Here is a 21,325-nt window from a genome sequence, read left to right as displayed (position 1 = left end):
AAATGAGAGGAACATCATCCTTATTATTATTGAGGGTAACAGAACACTGGAACAGGCTGCCCAGGAAGGCTGTGGAGTCTCCTTCTCTGGAGACATTCAAAACCCACCTGGACACATTCCTGTGTAGCCTCATCTAAGTGTTCCTGCTCCAGCAGGGGGATTGGACTATCTTTTGAGGTCTCTTCCAATCCCTAACATTCTGCGGTTCTGTGATTACTCTTTAGTTTTAAAATAAACCATGTTAAGATATTATCTGTTAAAATTTATCTAGATTCACCACCTAAAAATAGAATCATAAAATCATAGAATGGTTTGAGTCAGAAGAGACCTTCAAAGATCATCTAGATCAACCTCCCTGCCATGGGCAGGAACATCTTTCACCAGATCAGGTTGCTCAAAGCCCTGCCCAATAGAAAATGTCCACTTGAAACCAAGTGCACAATTTAAGCAGATATAATGAAATTAAGCATTATCTCCAAGCACTTAGAAACAGTATTACTGAGACTTAAAGGGATTACATCTCACCTAAAAGAAAGTATCTGCCATTGCAATGATTTCCAATAATGATCAAAATTAATCCTTGGGCTGACAGCCAACACAAATCCTGTACATAGTTTAAAAGCTTAAAAAGCCGTAGGCAGTTAAGTGGGACCCTTCATCAGTACAAGGGTGATTATTGGTCTGATCCTACACTCAGAAGTAAACTTCTTACCACGGACTAGAGTATTGCTTTAGTGCTGACTGAAAAAGGGAGGAGCAGGATGTAGGATTTCCCTTCCCTGTGTCACTTCCCTAAGACCTGCATAATTTTCCTGGAAGTCCTGTTATCTGTGTTCTGCCCACTTTTCAATTATGGCATCTGTCTGAGAGGTTACCAGCTGAGGAAGTACAGTTCGCCCAATAATGTGTGGAATTGAAGTCAAGATGTATGTCATGAGTCTGAAGCTCAGAAGACAGCAATTTTCCATCTATGATTGAAATTTCAATTGTGAAATGAATCCCGACTGGACTCGTCAGACTACTTGATGTTTCTTCTACAGAGCTTGAAATTGAGTCTTTTGCTATGAAGCAGCAGCATTTTTCTATAAGAAATAAGGAGTTTACTTTACATCACCTGCTGAAGATTAAACAATTTATACCCATTTGCTTAATGGTTGCTTGTGACATTGGAAGATAGTACACAACCTATCAAAAGCTTCAAGCATCTGCTTGTACTCTCTGAAAGAATTCTTAACTTTCATTAAATGTACAACTGAGAATAAGCTGCTTGGGTAGCAGCTTTTCATCCATGTACAGGATTTCCACATTCTGAATTAAACAAATACTCTCAGAAGTTTACTGATATTTAAAACCTACACACCAGACCAATAGTCTTTTGCTTTTCTGTATTTCTGTAAATGACGATAAAGATTCAGGTTAATTTTTTAATGCCTGTCACATTTGACTCACTTTGGATTAAGAATCCCCAAGAAGTTACAGAGGAGTGTGCATTAGCAAAAAAAAGGAGGAGGGATTGATTTTTGTCAGGCTTTCTTTTATTGATTGGCAGCTTAACATTTATCAGCTCAAACAGCTTATGGCTGCCATTTTGTGAAGTGGTATTTTAGAGGTCAAGCTAATGCACCAGCTGGTTTTGGTTGCATTTCTAAAGCTGATCTTTGCTGGACCATCATTATCCACTTTTACCTCCTTTGAGGACTCAGGATGTACTACACACAGTCAAAAGTAATTCTGAAAAACTCTTCTCCCAGACTTTGTCCATAACTTCTGAAAAATAATTTATATTTGTTGTGATGACTTCTCTTTTGTTATTAATCAAAGAATTATAACGATAATGTTTCTGTTTCCTTTTCTCACTGCCTCACCAGCAGCATTGAAATATGAATGTGACCATCTAGTTAAGCATCTTTAAACAAGCCATCAAGGCAAGCAATGTTTTTCATCACCCCAAGAACCAAACATAACAGTATTCCAGTAATGAAAGATTTTATATAGAAGAGGAGTTTGTACTGACCATATGCCAAATTCTTACATTTTAAATGTGTTGGCAACATTTATCAAGCTGTTTCACTATGCAAATTTACCATTTTTCTGTTCAATTGACTCTTAACTCACCAAGCACAAATACTGAAGCAGGACATAATAATCAAAACTTAAAAGACAAAAATAAGGGAGCAGGGGAGAAAAAAACCTCAAGAGTGAAGACAGTTGTGACGCCAATGCCACATATCACAATTTATTCCCACATTTGTGATAACAAAGCTTTACTTCACAATACTTGATACACACTAACCCACAGGGCAAATCCATATTCCTACTCAACAAAGAGTTACAGAAATAGATGAGAGTGAATATCTGTGTGCTGCTTGACAAATGGCACTTCTTACAGCTGGTGTTTGTTAAAAGCACTTGGTAACACTGTGCAATCTCTGGCATTGTTGTACAGAGAAAGCCTCGGCTGTTTCCTATGCCTATATATTTATAGTTACATTTTCATCAAACTGAATTGTCTGTCAGCTTCTGCTTTCACCAATCATTTTAATATTGCAGCTGAAAAAATTTTAAACTAGTATCAAGGAATGACATGCAATGTCAAAAGACAAATGCCTCATTAACTGTCAATAATGCTCCAACAAGTCTGCATTTTAATGGTAAAGAAGCTATGGAGAGCAAAACAGCATATCACAAAGGCAGATTTCTGATTGCTAACTAGCAGTAACACACACTGACAGGATTTAGTTCACCCATTAATTTTCACGTGTGGCTAGAATAAAGACATTTAACAGAGGAAAACAAGAGGACTTCCACAACTGGAATCTGCACCTAATGTCCCCCTGACTAGATGATCTTTTGAGGTCCCTTCCAATCCCTAACATTCTGTGATTCTGTGGTCAAGGTGAAAGTAATCAGCCACAGACTGACAGGATGGATTTTCAGAGTGGAACACAAAGGGCAAATCAGCGTCATGGCAGTGCTCACACACTGGCACATATGGAAACTGGGATATTTTGTGGGCACATGGCTGGCAATTTTGCACACATTTTTTACAACTACCTTTGAGTTAGGAATAGGAAATGTGGAAACGTAAATCTGAATTAATTATTTAAAATATCAGTATAACTCAAGTCTCATTTATCTCCAATGAGGGAGGGTTTTTTTTGCATTTAAGTGGCATCCATTCGGCTTCAGTGTATTTTACTTGAGCATGACCTAAAGACCTAAATCTTTGGATATTTGGTTAATTCTGATGAATTTTCCTGTTTGTACTTCATAGATAAGCTGTTAGAAAATCTATAGTGCATTAGTATGTTCGCCACTTCTACTGCTCCAAGTGGAAGTGGGATGATGTTTACTACAATGCACAGAGATTATACCAACTCTCTGGGTTACAATGCAGCCAGTACCCATTGGGGTAGATTTAGGGCCTTATCAGACAAGCTGTGGTTGTGGCTGAAGATGATGTGAGTGAAGTTATTGCTTGTATTTTAGACCCAGATCAGTTTACAGAACCAGGTTTCTTCACTGAACTGAGAAGGTGTTAATCTGGATGGGGTGCAGAAAAGAGATCAGGGTGCTGGAGATAACTTTTCATTTGAATCCTGTACAGCTGGAACAGTCTGCCCAGCTGTGGTCCTACTTAAAATAATAGCTATAATTTATAGTCAACATTTTAAATAAATATGGTACAAGTTTGTTTTAGATTGTCCCCAGTACCACAGGGTAAAACTATCTCTGTTGCCTGTTAAAAAAAAAAAACAAAAAAACAAAAAACAACAAAACATTCTAATCAAGTAACAACAAAATTGCTTTTCAGGCTGTAAGTCCATGGAGACATAGGAATGCACTGTGTTTTGTACAGTACAGTATGATGGTTCTTCTGCCAGACAGAAGATCCTATGCACAATTACAAAATAAGCAATAAATGTTTGCAATTTCCTCTCTTCCCTTTAACAGCCTGCTTTCGTCTTACAGGTTACTAGGATGATGGGGAAGGCAAGTTATTTATTTTGTTTTCCTTATAATAATTGAAAAGATATTTTCTTTCCTTGGCTTTACCATAAATAACACAAAGCTAGAGGTTTTCACACTTTTTCCCTCCTTCTCTCCTAGGAAACCGATCTCATGACCTTTAACATCTCAATGCACCGCTCTTGGTGGCGGGAACATGGTCCCGGCTGCATACGAAGGGTGGTGCGTCCTTCTGCCCCTGGCATCCTAGATGATTACTCCTACGTCTCCGTGACAGGCTGCATAATTGATTTCCAGTACCTAGAGGTCATTCACAGCGCTATCCAAATACTCCTTTCCGTAAGTTCCCGTTTCCTCTTGTACTGGGGTCCTGACAGTCCTTTTGCATGCAGCCTGCTGCTGTTGGGTATCTCTGTCCTCAAAGTGGGGTATAGTAGTTGATGAGTAGCAGCAGAGGTTTTTAATTGTATTTTGAATTAGAGAATTGCATTTGCACCATTATAATGTGGACTGCTTTTCTCTCTGCTTATATCCTATAAAGCTCTGTACAGTAGTCCTCATTCTGGCCTTTCCTGGGACAGCTGAAAATCAACTTGAGTTCTCAGCTCTCATTCACTGAGACATGTACAGCAAAGGAAAGCAGACTTGTCCAAAATTAATTTGCCTAAACCTTTCTGAAGTTCACAATCAATGACGGTATTTATTCAGCCCCAAATGTAAATATGTTTTATGCAATACATGGCAAAGTTTCTTCCTAAATTGAGATATGGATATAACACTTGAAAAAAAGGTTAGAGAAGTATTAGGAATTAAAGTACTGGCTTATAATTAACCATGGTATTTGTTCTTTCCTGGGACTCTGCATTATCAGAATATTTTGCTTCTGTGATCTACATTTTGTAGTTGCCACACCATTCAATGGCTGCAAGTACAAGAAGTCTTTATAAAAAGTGCAGTGCAAGAAGTGCTGGGGCTGGATGAGTCTTGGCCACAGTCTTTCCTCAGTCTGATGGCTGCTTCTTCATGTGATTAAATGGTTGTTTGGCATAAGCAGAATGTGATCTCCTAGAAGTGATAGCTCTTTCCCTGTATAGCTGTGTATCATATGTACCAGCCTGCCTACCCCAAGGGGGTGAACATAGGTCTAATGTCTGGAGCTATACTGAGAACATAAAAATTTAATGTGTACAAACTTAAAGAAATATTGGAATGGAAAAGTATAAAAATGATGTAATAATTATAAAGCATTAGATGTCACAGGCTTTCCGTTTCTTGTGGAGTGACTGATTGTTTGGAACAATCATAAATAAATTCTGGATACAATTCATTACAAGTTCAAAATGTTCCAGGAACATAGAAGGCTTGATTGTGAATTAAATAGTTGCCAGTTTCAGATGCTGCTTTTGATTGGTATACACAATATTAAAATTGAAATCTCATATGTGAAGTAAGGTTTTCCTCCAGTATCTTCTTGCTATCCCATCTGTGACATGTTGTGGTTAGCATACTATGAGTCTGTACTTCAGTTTCCATTCTGAATTCTAATTTAGGCTTGTTTAATTTACTGACATACAGGACAGAAGTTACTACCTGGATTATCAGACTTGTTGCAGTTTCCTCCCATTTTCTGAGTACTGGTGCCCTAAGGAAGTTCCCATTCAGTTTGGATACAGAACTGCGTTCCTAATTGGGGTACCAGTTTCAGTTGTTGGTTAAAAGGTCATTTAGGATGTCTTTTTACAGTACTGAAGAACTGTAGACTAGAAGGTCCTTCTTTTTTTCTTTTCCTAGTAGTTAGTCCTAAAAATTTCTTTTTAGACCTTACAACATACTTAATTTTCATAACATTTTTATGTATCAGTAGTAGCGTAACAAACTATTTTACAGTGTAACAAAAACTTTATTGGCATAACAAATCATTTTATACTGCTAACCCTTGTCCAAATGACTGGGAAGGTGAGCAATTCCATTTGGTAGGGAGTTAGAGCCTCTGTAGGAAGAAATCCCTCCAGGGCTAAATATTGGATACCTGTTGAGAAATATAACTCACTAGCAGCAGTTCTACATTTTTGAAAGGTGGCTTTTTATTGAATTTTTTTTTAACTCATATAAAAATTTTTATATGCACAGAATGCTGCAGCTGTGACTACCTTAGACCCTACTTCAGGGTATAGGCTTGACAGTCATGTATTTAATTCTAACACAGTAGGGCTCTTTTTGCGTTTGCTTTATAGTTATTTCTTAAAGAGTAGCTTTGTATCTCATCCTGATTCTGGGTGGCTATTGAAATGATTTGGAGTTGAAGGGGTTAAACGCTTTTTCAAATTGGGGGGAAAATCAAGAGAAATATGAGAGAATGGGATGCAATTGATAATAAAGAAAAAAATATATTTAATTTGTGTGTTTAAAATCTACATTTATTTGATGTAGGGGCACAGTACATATTATTTTGATGACTAAATCCTTCCGCACAACACCTTTAATTTTAAAATTCTAGGCAGATCATCTTTATGGAAACCTGAATTTTCAGAGAACAAATTAATATTACAGTCAAAATGGTGACAGCTTAGCAACTTTGAGAAAGATCTTCCATACAGTCTTTGTTGTTATTTGAAAATAGTAATGCACACTGAGAATGTTAAATGCTAGGCAGACACTCTCTTCAATAGCCTGAGCCTTAAAAAGTTCTTGAAGCGATTGTGAAGAGTTTTGTATTGGACTCTGAGACTAATTTCACAGTAAGTCCACAGCTACATTGTGAAGCAGAGGCTTCCAAGCGAGGGTTCACCGAGGTAGCTCTGGAGTTAGCAGTCATGTAACTTCTTCAGTGCCAGAAAAAAGCAAAACTAATTCATTTTGGCAGAGCAACAGTCTGACACGATAAGACTACTTCTGGGGATGGGAGCAATTACCTTCTCACAACACTGCGTTGCACAAGGTAAGGTTAACTTTCCACCTGGTCTCATCACTGTATGGAAGACCTGTACCTAAAACCTAGACCTCTGAAGGAAGGGGGATGAAAAGAAAGAAAAAAACCAAAACCTAAAACCATAAAACATTTAAGCTGTTCAGCATGTTGATGCTGACCAAATGCAGGATATTTTGGAGAAAAGCAGTGGTTTACTTAGCAGAGGTCCATCTATTGCCTCGCATAAGTGTCAATTATTGTAACCCCTAGGTGACTGCTGGACCTATAGATGAGGAATACACAAAAAAAACACTCCTGAAGAGTTACCTCATTTTCACTACACTACAAAGCCAGGCAAAATTGTAATAAAGGGAGACTAAGAGTACTGAATCTTTTTCATAGTGGAGTGAAAAGCAGTGAACGTGTCTGCCTAAGGTAAAGTTAGGCACTAATCCATGGAGAACAGCTTGTCAGTAACATTACCAAGCAAAGAAACATAGCCAGAAAAATATATTACTTTCTACACAATATTGTATAAAATGAAGTTGTAATATCACAAGTACAAGAAAAAGCACTCCTGGCAGCCAAATTGGCAGTTGGACACTGTGGTCACTGTGAGTCTGAAAGATTCTCCTGCAAGAGTCCTACAGACTACATCTATACACATAAATTAAGCGTGCCAAGGGAACTGGGTACTGAGGCCAGCTGGCTCAGAACAGTTCACATCTCTGCTAATGGTCTCAGCCTCTGAAACAGACTGGTGCTTTCAAGCCACCCACTGGGAATAATCTCTGGGATTGTTGTCCTGGCCAAAACTGTGCCTGGGAACTGTGTGGGAAGAGTGCTGGCTGGAGCAGGCCAAACTGACACCCATGCAGCAGCATGGGCGATAGCGTGCCGTTCCAGGGATGCTCGCAGGCATGCAGGAGTTCCCTCCTATTGATGCAGTCTTAGCAGGAAAACATCCGGTGACAATTTGTTCCTGCAAGTGGGACAGGGCAGGAGGTGGCAGGAATGGCCTATATATCTGGAGGGGAGTAGAAGTCAGTGATTTATGTCAACGTTTTATTTTTTAAATCTTTGCCAGATAAACTTATCCCCTACCTTTTTGACATGATAGAGAAAGGTATGTTTTCACATGACATCTCCTGGTTACAGTGACATTTATGACAGTACACAATGTCAGGCAAGCAATATGGATTAATTTCATGAGTTGTTATTCTTATTAATATCCCCTTTTGAGGTTAGCTAATTCCACCAATGATTGAACTGGGGATGGTGGTGGTTTTCTGTTTATGGGCATTCTGTCCTGTTAATCTCTTCTACCATCCTAATGCAGGAATGTGTCAGCACCTCCACCCCTGCATTAAGCAACATACATCTGCCTTGTATCTATCGTTCTGCCACTTTCTCCCCAGATGGAGAACAGGGTGTGAAACTGAGGCTTTGTCTGGATAAGCATTGAGTTTCTGCATCATTTTTGAATGTTGTTTCATTCTTGGACATGTGCCTTCTTGACGTGCAGACAAAAAAGAAAGCTGAAAACACCTTGGACTGCAAGGCTTGAGATGTTCTTTATTGTGGCAATTTATTTCATTTCTGGTTGGCCTCATTCTGGCCCCCGAGAAAGATCTGTCTTTTGTGTGAATGGTGGAGTGAAGATACTACAGAAGTAGTGGGGCTGCTGACCATAGTTTTGATCTGAAACTCTTTCTCTGATTCTCTAGGGACCAATGGGGCCAGAACCATTAGAAAAGTTTGAAGACAAAGTTTTTCTTCCTTCAGTATTAGTTGCCTTGGTCTGTAGCATGCATTCACTCTGTTAGAGGAACACATCTGGTACGAGTACAGCAGTGTGACATTGTGCAGGCACCTTTCATCGTTGTAGCAGTTAAAAGTGGACAACTTCATACATGGGTATATCTAACTATGGGTCTTCATTCAAGAGATGACAAAACCACATATAAATGGTCACTGTCTTCCAGGATTTGAGTTAGAAAACAAGAGCATATAAAACACAACCACTAAAGTACATGTCCCAGGAAGTTGTCTTCCCAGTGCACCTCTCAATTCCTGAATCTATAAATACTGTATACTTTCCATGTATGCCGTGTGCAGATGGCTTTTGAATATCTCCAAGGAGACTTCACAACCTCCTTGGGCAATTTATGTGAGGGCTCAGTCACCCTCCCAGTAGAAAAGTGTTTCCTGAAGTTCAGAGGGAACATCCTATGTTTTAATTTGTGCCCATTTCCTCTGGTCCTGGCACTGGGCACCAACAGGAAAGAGCTTGGCTCCGTTCTCCTTCACTTTTCCTTCAGGTATCAGTAAAATCCCCCCTGAGCTGCTGTTCTCCAGGCTGAATGATCCCAGCTCTCAGCCTTTCCCCATGTGAGAGATGCTCTGGTCCCTTTGTCATCCTTGTGGCCCTTCTCTGGAGTGCCTCCAGTATTCCCATGTCTTTCTTGTACTGGGGAGCCTAGAACTGGACACAGCTTACTAGGCATGGGCTCATCAGTGCTCAGTAGAGGGCAAGGATCCTCTCCCTTGACATGCTAGTCGTACTTTGTCTAATGCAGCCCAGGACCATTCACCTTCTTTGCAACAAGGGCACATTCCTGATGTTTGTTCAACTCGATGTCCACCAGGACACTCAAATTGTGCTCCAGCATTCCAGCTGGGTGGCCCCAGCCAGTACTGGTGCCTGGGGTTGTGCAAGACTTTGCTTTTCCCCTTGTATGCACTTCATGAGGTATGTTACACTAAAAAAAAAAAAAGGATATTTCTAGCACTTACCTCATTTTCTGTAAAAATAGTACTTGCCTGTCCAAAAGATTCATAATTATTGATTGATATAAGTTAATGCTGATTAATGCTGAACACTTCTAAAAATTTGATCATAAAGTTCTTAGACCTGTCATCCTTATATTTGTAGGTTCCCTTGTTGTAATTAACCAGGTAGGATAATTTCAAATATTTTGAATTTTCGTTACTATTATGACAATTCAGAATAATGCAATCATGCCTGTCATACAGATCATTAGTTCCTCTTATTTTTGAGGAATTAATTCCCCTTACATTTTCCTCACAGTTCTCTGATGTCTTAAACGTATATTCTCTCCGTGGAACATACAGCATCTCTTCCATAAGGAAATGATAAACAATGCAATCTGATTACATTATTTCTGGATCTCTGTCACTGGTCAGCACCTCATACTGACCCCATGCAGTTGTCTCACTTTGTGAATTATTTCTGCCCTGTTGTCCTCAAAGAATCTACTAAATGTTGATTATTTAATACAAAAATGAATTGTGACATTTAGTAGACTTAAATGCTTTTTTTACATCAGAGAAAAGTAGAATTTAATTAACAACCATATTTAGCACAACAGACATTAAAATGGAGATTATGAATCCTGTGTAAATAATTAATGAGGGGAAACATTGTGGCTATCGAGCTATAAAGAGACTTAGATTGGGGGCAATGCCAGCATGACTTAATGAAGTTCAGATCATTGACCAAGCTTTTACTTCTGAGCCGTAAGTTTGAATTCTTTTGGGGTTAATTTGGGTGGTTCTTCCTCTATCCCTAATGTTAAGATTGCCTTCTCTCTGCCTTGTGAAAAAACTCCAGGAGTTTCTCTGAAAGAGGTTGCAGAGCTGCTTTTGTCCCTTCCTTTGGGCAGCCAGAGCTGCAGGTTTCTTCATATTCATTTAAATGTAACAAAAGGGCTAATGATATCAATATATAATGTGGTTCCTCTCGGGGACTGCAGCAGCCCTTTTTTTCCCATTAGTTATGGCCCTGTTTTCATAATTGGGCAGAAAAGGATGCTAGGAAGCACATCACATATGTTGTTCTCTGAAGAAAATCCCTGCAGGGGCTGACACCAGTGCTCAGCCAGGTTCCTTACTCTCTTTCCATTTCCTCGAATGGCGTGTGATTGATGAAGAAAGCCAGTCAACATCAGCATGTGACAGAAAAACGTGAGGTAATTTAGTGTTAAGGTCTACAGGAATGGTACATGAGCAAAATTTAGTTGTCCTGGAGGTATTACATATTTTCTTGAATTTTGCTTCCAACTTTTTCACCTTTTTTGTTTAGGAAACAGTTAACATGTTTGTTCCCATACTAAATAATTGCACAAGTGGCATGGAAGATTAACTTTACATTGTCTGCAGAGCTGAAGATCAACATTACTCCAAAGAGAGTATACAAGATACACCCGTTCTTCATCATCATCCTCATAGCCAGGAACTCTTGTCTCTTACCTAAGTGAATAGTGATTTAAGGTGGGCTGTTGGCTTCTCAAAGATGCATTAGTAAGTTTAGAATGATCTCCAGATTATTAAAGTTCAGAAGAACATTTTAAGCCTGAGCAGTGTTACGGAGGAGCTGCCAGTCTCTGGAACAGACTGCAGGGAAGGCAGCTTGTGCAAATGGCTTTTGAAGTTATCCCCAGTTCTTTGTAGTAGTTGCTTTATTGTGTTTTCACAGCAATCTATTATTTGTGTAGTTCCACAAATGTTTGTAGTATTAGATCAGGGATTCATACAGCCCTTTGCCAACATCAAGCCTGCAGTGTTAAAAAAATATAACCAAGAGAAACAAAATTAGTGAGAGATTGTGTCTGTGCCTATGTTCTAGAGATGACCTTGTCCTTTCTCATTAGGTTTAGTTAGACCACATTATGCATGGTAGTGCATAGGTAGTAAAATACACAAGTGTATTTCTCTAATTACTAGTTTGGGTCAATAAAGCCACTACATGAGACAGAATCAAGAAAAATCTGTGGTTTTTACATCTCAGTTGTCCTTTACAGGGGCATCTGCTTTTTCTAGCAGCTCATTTAAAAGTAACTGAAACCACTGATATTATAGTTATTTGCATGCTCATTTATTCACTAACTGCTTTTTTAAAAGTAACTGAAACCACTGATATTATAGTTATTTGCATGCTCATTTATTCACTAACTGCTATGATATGGATTTATGAAAAAGAGTTAGACAACTTCTGCAGCGGAGCTGGCTAAAGGTGAGGGGATAGGGAACAGGAATTTAAGCACTCACTATATAGTAGTGCATTCACCTTCTCAACTAGTCAATATAACAACTAAATTGTTCTAGACATTTTGCAGCACTTGATATAGATTTGTTTCCCATTTTACATGAAAAGTACTATGGCATTTTTTCAATATTGTACAAAAATTTCAATGAAATTGTGTGCAGGTATGAAATATTTACATGAGGAATATTTAGAGTAAAAATAAAAGTTGATTGCTTATTTTAATTTTTCTCGAGCTCATTAATATTTCAGTAAAAATGATGCAGAAGCACTGGAGATAAATGGAAGATTTAGAAAACATCACGTTTTTCCCCTTCTAATTTTGCAACTTAGTTGCTGTAATTCTCAGATACTTTCATTTAGACCCATTTCCAGTATTTTCAAGTTAACCTGAACTGACACTGAACAGGGAACTGCAGCAGCCCAGTACATGGTACTTGGTGGTCACTGATTCAAATACTAGGCAGCACCTCTGCAAATAAGCAGGAGAGATGATGGAAAAGGTAAAAACATGTTAAAATGCCTCTGCAAACTTGTATGCCTACATGCTATCTTGAGAACTGAGCAGAATTCTGAATTTATGTTACACTGGGAAACTGGAAATTATAAGAGAAAGTGGGAAGTGGAGCAAAGATTAGCAATTTAAACTTTTTTTTAGAGGGCAAGGAAATCCAACTTTTTTTTCATTTAGAAAAACTGAAGCAATATTTCCTTAGTACATTAGGGATATTTTATTGACTGTATTGTCTGAATCTGTTAACTGTTTGATGGGCCGCTGGGACACCAAAGATCCTGGAAATTCCTGTTTAAGCAAGACCACGGTGCTCCCAAGGATATTTATCTTCATCCCTCTTGGGACACTCCTGAGCTTTCAGCAACCTCTGTGTCAATCAGCACATCATAGTTTCCTTAGAAGGTGGAATCAAATTCATGCCTTTCTGCCACGCTGCAACTCAGTGCAAAAAAGCACTTCTCTGTCTCCAGCAGTGTGTTGTGTCAGGTCTGCTGTGGTTGCAAACTTGATAAACCCATCAAGGAAATGAACTTCTCTAGGCTAAGTGTTCACATGGTGATTGACAGCTCTGCCTGAATGGGCCTGACTTTGTTTTGTTTTGTTTTTATTTCCAGAAAATGCAATTCTAATTGATTTTTACATTAAGACGTGCTTTTAAATAATGAAAATGTATTTTACTAAGTGGGTCTGATTCCTTAGCCTGCATCTGCACATTTAGTGTAAAGGATGCTGGCAAAACAGAGGCAAGCCTCACGCTACAGTCTCACTGATCCTAAAGTCAATAGATCTGTGCTCACTTATGCTCATCAAGCTGATTCCTTCTGCATTTCATAGTATATAGCTATGTGATGAGGCTTTCTTATGTGTGGGAAAAATATCCAGTGATTAAACCCCATCTCTGTGTGAGCTTCCACTGACAGGACGTTTTTCTTTTAATCATGTACTGAATTCACAGCCTAGCTCTTCCATTAAAATTTCTTGCCTGAATGTGACCTGACTGCAGAAAGAATTCTTCTTTCTCTCGACTGCAGTCCCCAGTGATTTGCAATGCTCTCTGTTTTGTCCTAGGGAAACTGGAGAAGCCAGAGCAGGGATTTCACTAAACAAGCAATGAAACAGCTCATACTCCTCAAGCTTTGAGGGAATTATTTGGTTTTCAGCAAGGGACAAAGCCCATGAGTATATATGCTCCTCTCAGAACAATTCACAGAAAGACAGACAAGGTTTTCTGGCAAAATATTTTTTGATTTAGGAAAATTGCAATCCAGAGTAAGTTTTAAAAGGTGTGTGGTCTGTAAATGCTGCCTTCACAGCTCTTATAGCTAATGTTTCTGGCCCAAATTCTGTAGTACGTTTGCGTATCTTTTGACTATTCTTTGTTCACCATCTAGTACTGTGGAAGTTGCTGAAAAACTTATTTTATGTATTTCCTTTATATTTCTGCAAAGCCAAGCAGGGACTCCCACGAGCAGATGCAAGTTCCAGCACCGGGTGTGCTTCCCAGCACCCACAGAGGTGGCATGTTTGGAAATGGGGCACAGTGGACTTGTTACAGGGCTGTTCCAACCTTGGCTACAAATACCCTCTTAGTTCCTATCAGCTCTGTTGTGGAAGGTGCTGGACATGGAAACAGAGGAGGCGGCTGCCACGAAATTCTTCATTCACAGATCAGGGGTGTGTGTAGCTGTGTGGGGGAGAAGGAAAGGGGCAGCTATAGCCCATTCACACAGGTAGCAGAGAGCAGAGTTTGGGTGACACTGTGATATAACAGAAGAGACTAATTAAAAGTTTATACATGAGTACAGTCAAGAAAGATGCATGTTGATCAGTACCTAAGAAGTGATGTTTTACAATATCAGAGTAGTAATTTATGTAGAGCTGCATGATGAATTTGCCTTTTTTTCAGTTTGAATTTGTTTCTTCAGTAGTCGTTAGTCTTGCCTGAGGGAGTAAGCACTTTATATACACTTTTATAGAATGAAAGAAATGAGTCTCATATCATGGAAAGAAACCCAACAACCACAAGTGAGAAGGATGGTGGTTGTGGTTGTGGCTAGGAATAAGTATATATAAGGATTTTTGTGTTCTCCAAAGGTTCAGAATAGAGAGAGATTGAGTGAAACAGATGCTTGAGGCATTTCTTTGCTGTAGTTTGATTACAATTTGAACAGGTAAGATTGCTAGTGGTCTTGAAAGGGAGACTGATGTGAATTACTTTTGGGCTTGTAAGTTTTTGTCTGATCTCAGTAACTATTCTGAGAGAACAAAGTCTTCTTAAAGTAGAAGCCTGAAAAGCAAATTTCATTTCTTCTCACCCTTGTATAATATGTAGAATACTTCAGTTGAAAAAAGTGCTTACATGGAATGATAAAAATTATGAATAATGCTGTTACTCCATGATTCTGATGTTCATCTGCATCAAAATGATAATTGAATAAACCAGGTGTTGTGAAAGCCATCTGCTAGATCTCTCTCTGTATCTTTAATATAGGTAGAGAATTTTCAAGAAATCATTCCTAGCGATGTGGAACTTTTCAAGCTTAACTTCCCATTACCTTCTAAGTAAATTCCTGCTATGTAGATTAATTGATAATCATTGTGAATGACAGTTAAAAGTGGTAGATAATTAAACAGCCTCTGAAAATAACATGATCATTTCTATTTTTGTGATTAATTTATTTTTGTCTTGTTTAATAACTGATAATGCACCTGATATATTTGCAGACGTGCGTCTGTACAGATTCAAATAACTAGCTAAAATAGAAAACTCAACATAGAAAACTAAACCTTCATTCTGGTCCCTTATACCAGGTAGCTTGATTGTTTGTTCAAGTGATACATCAATGTCCAGAAAGAATTTTCAAGAGTGAAATCCTGCATGGTGGATATTTGAAATGCCCTCCCGATCACCTGTAGGCTTTTCTTACCTGTATATCAGCTAAATTCACCAGACATTTGAAATTTCATCTGCATTTTAGAAGGCTGTGAGTTTAGTGTCCATGTGAGCAGAAAACAAACCATCAAAGTGATTCTTGACCAAAACCAAAATATAAAAGAAAAAGAAAAATCTCTGTGGTTGATTTGTTATTTTTGGAGAGTGCTGGAAGGCAAAGTTTAATTAATTTGCAGACACACACTTTAGCCTCATTTAAACCCATTTCAGTCTTCAGTAGTGAGAATCTCCGTATCTGTGCCAGCATGTTGTTCACTGTAGCCTTATGCTACCAAGCTTTAACAATTGATACAGTATAATAATTTATCAATATCCAACCTGGGACAGGGCCTTCTGACTGGAAAGCTGAATATATATAATTATCAAATTTAGTAACTGTCTTGAGAAATTTTCCTATTACAATGTTTGCTCTGGCCTTAACTTTTTTATTTTCTTGATCCTACATAAACGATGTAAAGATGGGAGCTTAATTGGGCTTGTTGTACCAGAGAGTTTGTCTGCTTTTTCAAACCATAGAAATTTTTCTAATGTGAGCTAGAATACTAATATAAAATTCTGCTGGTAAAGTATAATGTGTCATTATCTTATCATATGATATTAATTAATAATAGTAATAATATAACTCTCCCTAGCAATCTTACCTAACTACAATAGGATTCAAGTAATTAGACTCCAAGGAAAAAATACAAAAGTCTTCAGGATATTTTTAATCTGCTTACTTTTCCACAGTCAGCTGAAATAGAGTATGAAATAAAAAGAGCAGTTCACCATTCCTCTGGAATGCTCTGCTTTCTCTATTAGTTTTGTTTATTAGTGACATGTCCTCATGTTTCCTACACACTCGTGCATGGCACAATTTCAATAGTCCTGTCTAGACCAATGAACCCAACAGGGCCACAAAATGAGTTTGAGTATCATCTTCTATTACCCATCATGTGTGAACGTTAGCATCACGCTTTTGTTGGCCATGTGGTCAACAACGGGCAGATAAACCCAGCCTGTTTGAGCTGTGCAGGAGGACAGATGAGGAGGACATAGGTGCCAAGGTGTGAGCCATGCCAGCCACACCATGGATTGTGCCTTGGCCCGATTTATTTACTCCTGCCATGTAGTCCATGGAAGAAAGAGTGCTGTGGAGTTTCTTTGCTTGGGTTTTCCAATATACTGTCACAAGTGAGACATTTCCATGGTGTTTGTTCCAGATGCAGTTACAAAAATTGTTAAGGGTTTGGGACTATTTTGGTCTTTTTGTTTGTTTGTTTCCTGTTCTCCTGTTTTTCCACACTGCCTGTCCAGTTTTTATGTGTAGAGAGAGGCTGGGTTGGCCAATTATGAGATCACACACAGCCCCACATTAATGAGAAGTCATACTTCACCTCCAGGAATTCCTGAGGAAATATACTCAATTTTACCAGAATATGACTGCTTGGTACCATGTCAGTTTATTATTTCATACAAGTACTTTTCAGGTGCTACACCAAACATGGTGTGATGTCCAATTTATTTTGTAATGGAGTGGCTGAAAGAGTCGGGTGTTTACTTTCAGTTTGAAGCCTTTCCGAAATTCATCTTACTTTACTGATCTGTGGATTTTTTCCCCAGACAATGGAGATGGGACACCATGGGAGGTCTGCAGACAAAAAGCGTAAAAAATGTTGAAATTTCCCAGGCGCTTGTTTTTTCATGAAGTTATATTGGCAGATTGTCATACCCCCAGGCTAAGAATATTTTATAGCCACTGGTGTTTTCTCCTTTGGTCTGTTAGTTTCAGTCTAGAGGTGCTGCTTGAAAATAGCTGAATAAGGATTTTTCTTTTTCATAGGGGAGTCATTCATTTTTATTAAAATATTGTAAACTAACACTACTAAAACACATCATCATTTTCAGCAGAAATAATTCTGGTAAAATAAATGTAAATATACAGTTGTAAAGCTGACTCAAGTGAAAAATAAGCCCCTTGGTGCTCATTGATAAAGAATTTATATAGGAAACAATGAATAAGGAGAAGATTGCCTAGACCTTGCAGTTTCCAGGACTTTCACAAATTTCCTAGCAGCATTATTGAACCTAGGGCACTCATTACAATAAATAGCATGTTTCTAGACACTCATTTCTTTGTAAGGTTTTACAGATGAGGTGGAAGTTGTATTCCCTCTGGTGAGATGGAATGAATCCACGTATTTGCTATGTAGGGTGTCTGATTTTATGAAAGACCAGAGAAATATCACGATGATATATTTATTTCTAACTATTGGCATATAAGTCATCTGAGGGAATAATGTCATCTAGAAAAAGGCTTTATTCACTTAAGGCTCTCCTAACTTGCATTTATTTTTGTGTTTGAAGTGCTTTGAACAGAGATGACATTGAAAAGCACTTGATCTATAAACTCTTCCAAACCAACTGCTTTACTTTCATATTAATATTCTCGACCTCTTTCAGGGAAGGGCGGGGGAGAGAAGTCTTTCAGCAGTAGATGTCAACATGGGGACTGTGTCTTTTGGGGTCTCCTTTAGAGCCTGAACAGAGATTCAAAGACTTCAAAGAGGGAATGGAGAGAGCTGGCAGATGAAGAGACACCAGACTTGTCTGCTGCCTGTCACCTAGGAAAGTTTTACCAGTGAACGAAGGACTTTTACAGTTGCAGCCATTTCTCTCCTTTGAGCCAGCCATCCCAGGCACCACACTGTCCCATGGAGCCTGCAGCCGGGTGATAAGGAAACTGAGGCAGAGTCCCTGCTCTCAGCTCCATATTTCAGGCCCAGGGACCAGAACAGGGTCAAATGCCTTATGACTAGGGGTCTGACCTTGCTTTTGTCAACATCTGCATTGCAGGCTGAGCGACAAGGACTGTCGTGTGCATCAGAAACAATTACATTCCTCTTGCTGCCCCTGTTTCAACACCAACACCTGCTCCACAGATTAAGGCCCCCCTGATCTGCAGAGGAAGAGTTTTTGAGCATGGTGGAGATTGATTACTTCCATCCAGTGAGAAATTGAAGCACTTTATCATATAAAATAAGGCAAACACACACAGTAAATAGAAATATCCTCAAATGAGTTAGGAACTTTGTAACTTACCCTGCTACAGACAAGCTGGACTTTTGACAAAGGTTGTATGGAAGTTTTTCAGAGAATTAAGCATAAGCTTTCATTCTGCTTTTACTTGAGCAAAATTAAAAATGCAAACACAGCAAGTGGGATGTGGGATTATCTGTACAGCTTTGAAGTGGCAGTTGGATTGCATCCATTCTTATGATCCAGCGTGTTCAAAACAATAAAGATAAAAGTAATGCTTTACATGGAACATCATCTGTGCCTTTAGCATATGCAAAGACTTTGCCTTGAAAAGTTTTGCACATTTCCTTGGTGAATTAAACCCTTTTTTTTTTGTCGGAATTCCTTTCATTTGAGGAAACAGAGGCTCTTGAGACTATAAGTGCATCTGCACAGTACAGACTCACTTTCCCACTCCTTTCATCTCTTATTTTTCAGTTACTAATTTGTCGCTGAAATCAGCATTTCAGTCTCTGGCCCAGATTATGATTTTCTGATAAAAGAACTTTCAACAGCAAATAAACTGAATAGTGTGGAACAACCAGAATAAATACAAAAAGACAAGACACATTTAGGGCTGAGTCTGACTGTTTACACCTGTCAGAAATAGCAGAAATTGCCAATTGCCCCAGTCATGAATATGTTAAATAGAAATTCACATCCTACACCTGAGCCATGTTCATTCTGAACATAAAATAGAATAATAAAAAGCCAATGCAGTATTCCTTTCTTGAGTCTGTAGAGTTAAGTTGTTTTTGTGGGTTTGCTCTACTTGGTGGTAGAATTCCCTATGAGGAGCAAAAATATAGGATGTACATGTATGATATATTGATTTGTTTTACAGAATATATTTATGTGAATACAAACTATACAGTATATTGTTTTGTCCTTGAAGAATACATGCACTTCTAATCTGTGAGATGCCAAGTCACTGGACAAGTACAGTTCTACATTGCCAAGTTCAAATTCTAGGTCCTTCAAGGAGCTCAAGTAGAAATCTAAAGAAGAAAAACATGTTTTGTAATTGTGTTCTGTCAGATAGACTACATAAATACAGGAGCTGGGCTGGTTCACATCAGAATGCATTTGGTTATTCACTGCACAATGGACTGCATAATCCTATAAATATTTATGAGTAAACCACAGAGGGATTTACTCTTTCTTCCAGCATGTGGAGATTTTATAATGTGCACCATGTTAGTTCAAAGTAAAACCTAATGTTTTGGTTACTACTTAATACATCTAACAGCGTGGCTCTGCATCACATATGCATACTCTCTAGACAGTTGCTCACAGACAATATTTTGGAGCATAATTCAGGAGGAACTGGTCTATGACCACCTCATTCTCAAAGCCAATACATGCAGCATATGTTGGGGCTGGAGAAGATGTAAGGGCTCTGTGAATTAGTAGTTTTTAAATGAGTAGTTCAGATGGAGCAATAATCCTAGTGGAAAGGAATGGAGACAAATTAAAAAAACCCAGGAGAATCAAATTAGACCTTATTGGTTGGATTTTTATAGGTACAATGGCTCTAAGAATGCCAACTTCCAGCTCTGTGAGCCTTATGGTCTGCAGAGCTGCCCTGTTCCTGAAATAGGTAATTAATTTGGAACACAGAAACAAGTCTAAGCTCAGTTCAAATTTAATATTAAAATCTTTCACCTGAAGAAATTTGCTCCCTTACCACTTTTCTCTTAACTGTCAACTTCAGGACTTTTTTTTTTTTCATCTCTCAGTTGTTCTGAACTGAGGGCTAAGTCACTTATGTTCCTGTTTTGACATTTCTCTCTGCTGATGATCAGTCATGTCATATATGTTCCACTCTGAAGAGTGGACATAGGCAAATGTCTTTGACTTCAGGTTTCTCTTGAACCCCAAAACTGGTTCTGTTGAAATCAGAATCTGTAATTCTGAGCACAAGAGATGCCAGGGATGGACTTGTGCAAGCAAATGGAAGATGAAGTTTTCCAGAACCCATGGGAACAAGATAGTGTTTAGTCAATAACCTTGTCACAGTTCTTGCAGTATTGTCCTTAGTGCTGATGGTGTGCATTTATATTATATTAGCGTTTCATTTTCTGACAAGAGTTGGCTTTTACAGCACATCTCTCAGCCATGCCGGCTTGCTTTGCTGTTGTTCATGTCAGGGAGAGGTCTCCAAGTACATGAGCTGGATTCCCTCTGCATGTAACTGAACTGGAAGATGAGCTCCTGAAGGACACATCAGGCATGAAAGCCCCGAATGGGCATTCAGTTAATGGGATCAGACCAGAGACAGACCAAAAGTTGAAGCCTAGCTAAAACAGAAGAACCTGATATGTGTGTAGTGTGGGTATGAGGATCTCAGATCCGGCTGTTTGACTGTACAGTTCTGTGCCTGTTGGTCTGCATTACTTGCTAGTGTAGCCCTGGTCATCTTTGTCGTTAAGGTTGCCTATCTTTATAAAATATTTTTGACTAACATGTAATTCTACCAAATTTGAAACATTCTGCCTGAAACTTTCCCTAGTGCGATAGTGCCTGAAGCTGGCCTAGCTCAGCTATCCAAACGTTCCTGAGAATGAGACTGAGATAAAACGTTCCACCCTGCCAATTAGAAAAAACGAGGAGGTCCTTGTTGTAGAACAGGAGTTTGAAGTCTGCAGGGAGGAAAAGATGAAGGGGAGTCCTCTAACATTCAATATTTTTGCTCTCTGACTACAAAGAAATCTGGCGGAGTTCTGTTTCAGTAACTTCTCTTAAACATGTCATATTCCTTCTCTGATGATTCTGTTAATGCAGGGCAGGCTCCAGCCCTCAGAGCTGCCTTGCACTGTCCCCACAGGTGAGCTACAGAGGCCCAGCAAACCTTTCACT

At 38.8% G+C, this 21,325-nt stretch overlaps 1 protein-coding gene across 1 annotated transcript in view; it reads left to right on the top strand.

Moving 5' to 3' along the window:
* NKAIN3 (sodium/potassium transporting ATPase interacting 3) overlaps nt 1-21,325 on the top strand; it is a gene marked incomplete at both ends in the record, with an annotated part of 333,249 nt that overhangs the window by 268,278 nt on the left and 43,646 nt on the right. Inside the window, one exon of the mRNA XM_082045593.1 lies at nt 4,111-4,308. Coding sequence (XP_081901719.1) covers nt 4,111-4,308 — 198 coding nt within the window. The remainder of the gene's footprint in view (nt 1-4,110; nt 4,309-21,325) is intronic.

Source organism: Streptopelia decaocto (genome assembly GCF_964273445.1).
Source record: "Streptopelia decaocto genome assembly, chromosome: 2".
NCBI classification, from domain to species: Eukaryota; Metazoa; Chordata; class Aves; order Columbiformes; family Columbidae; genus Streptopelia; species Streptopelia decaocto.
Note: the sequence above shows the minus strand (reverse complement) of the source record. Positions and strands in the feature narration are given on the sequence as shown.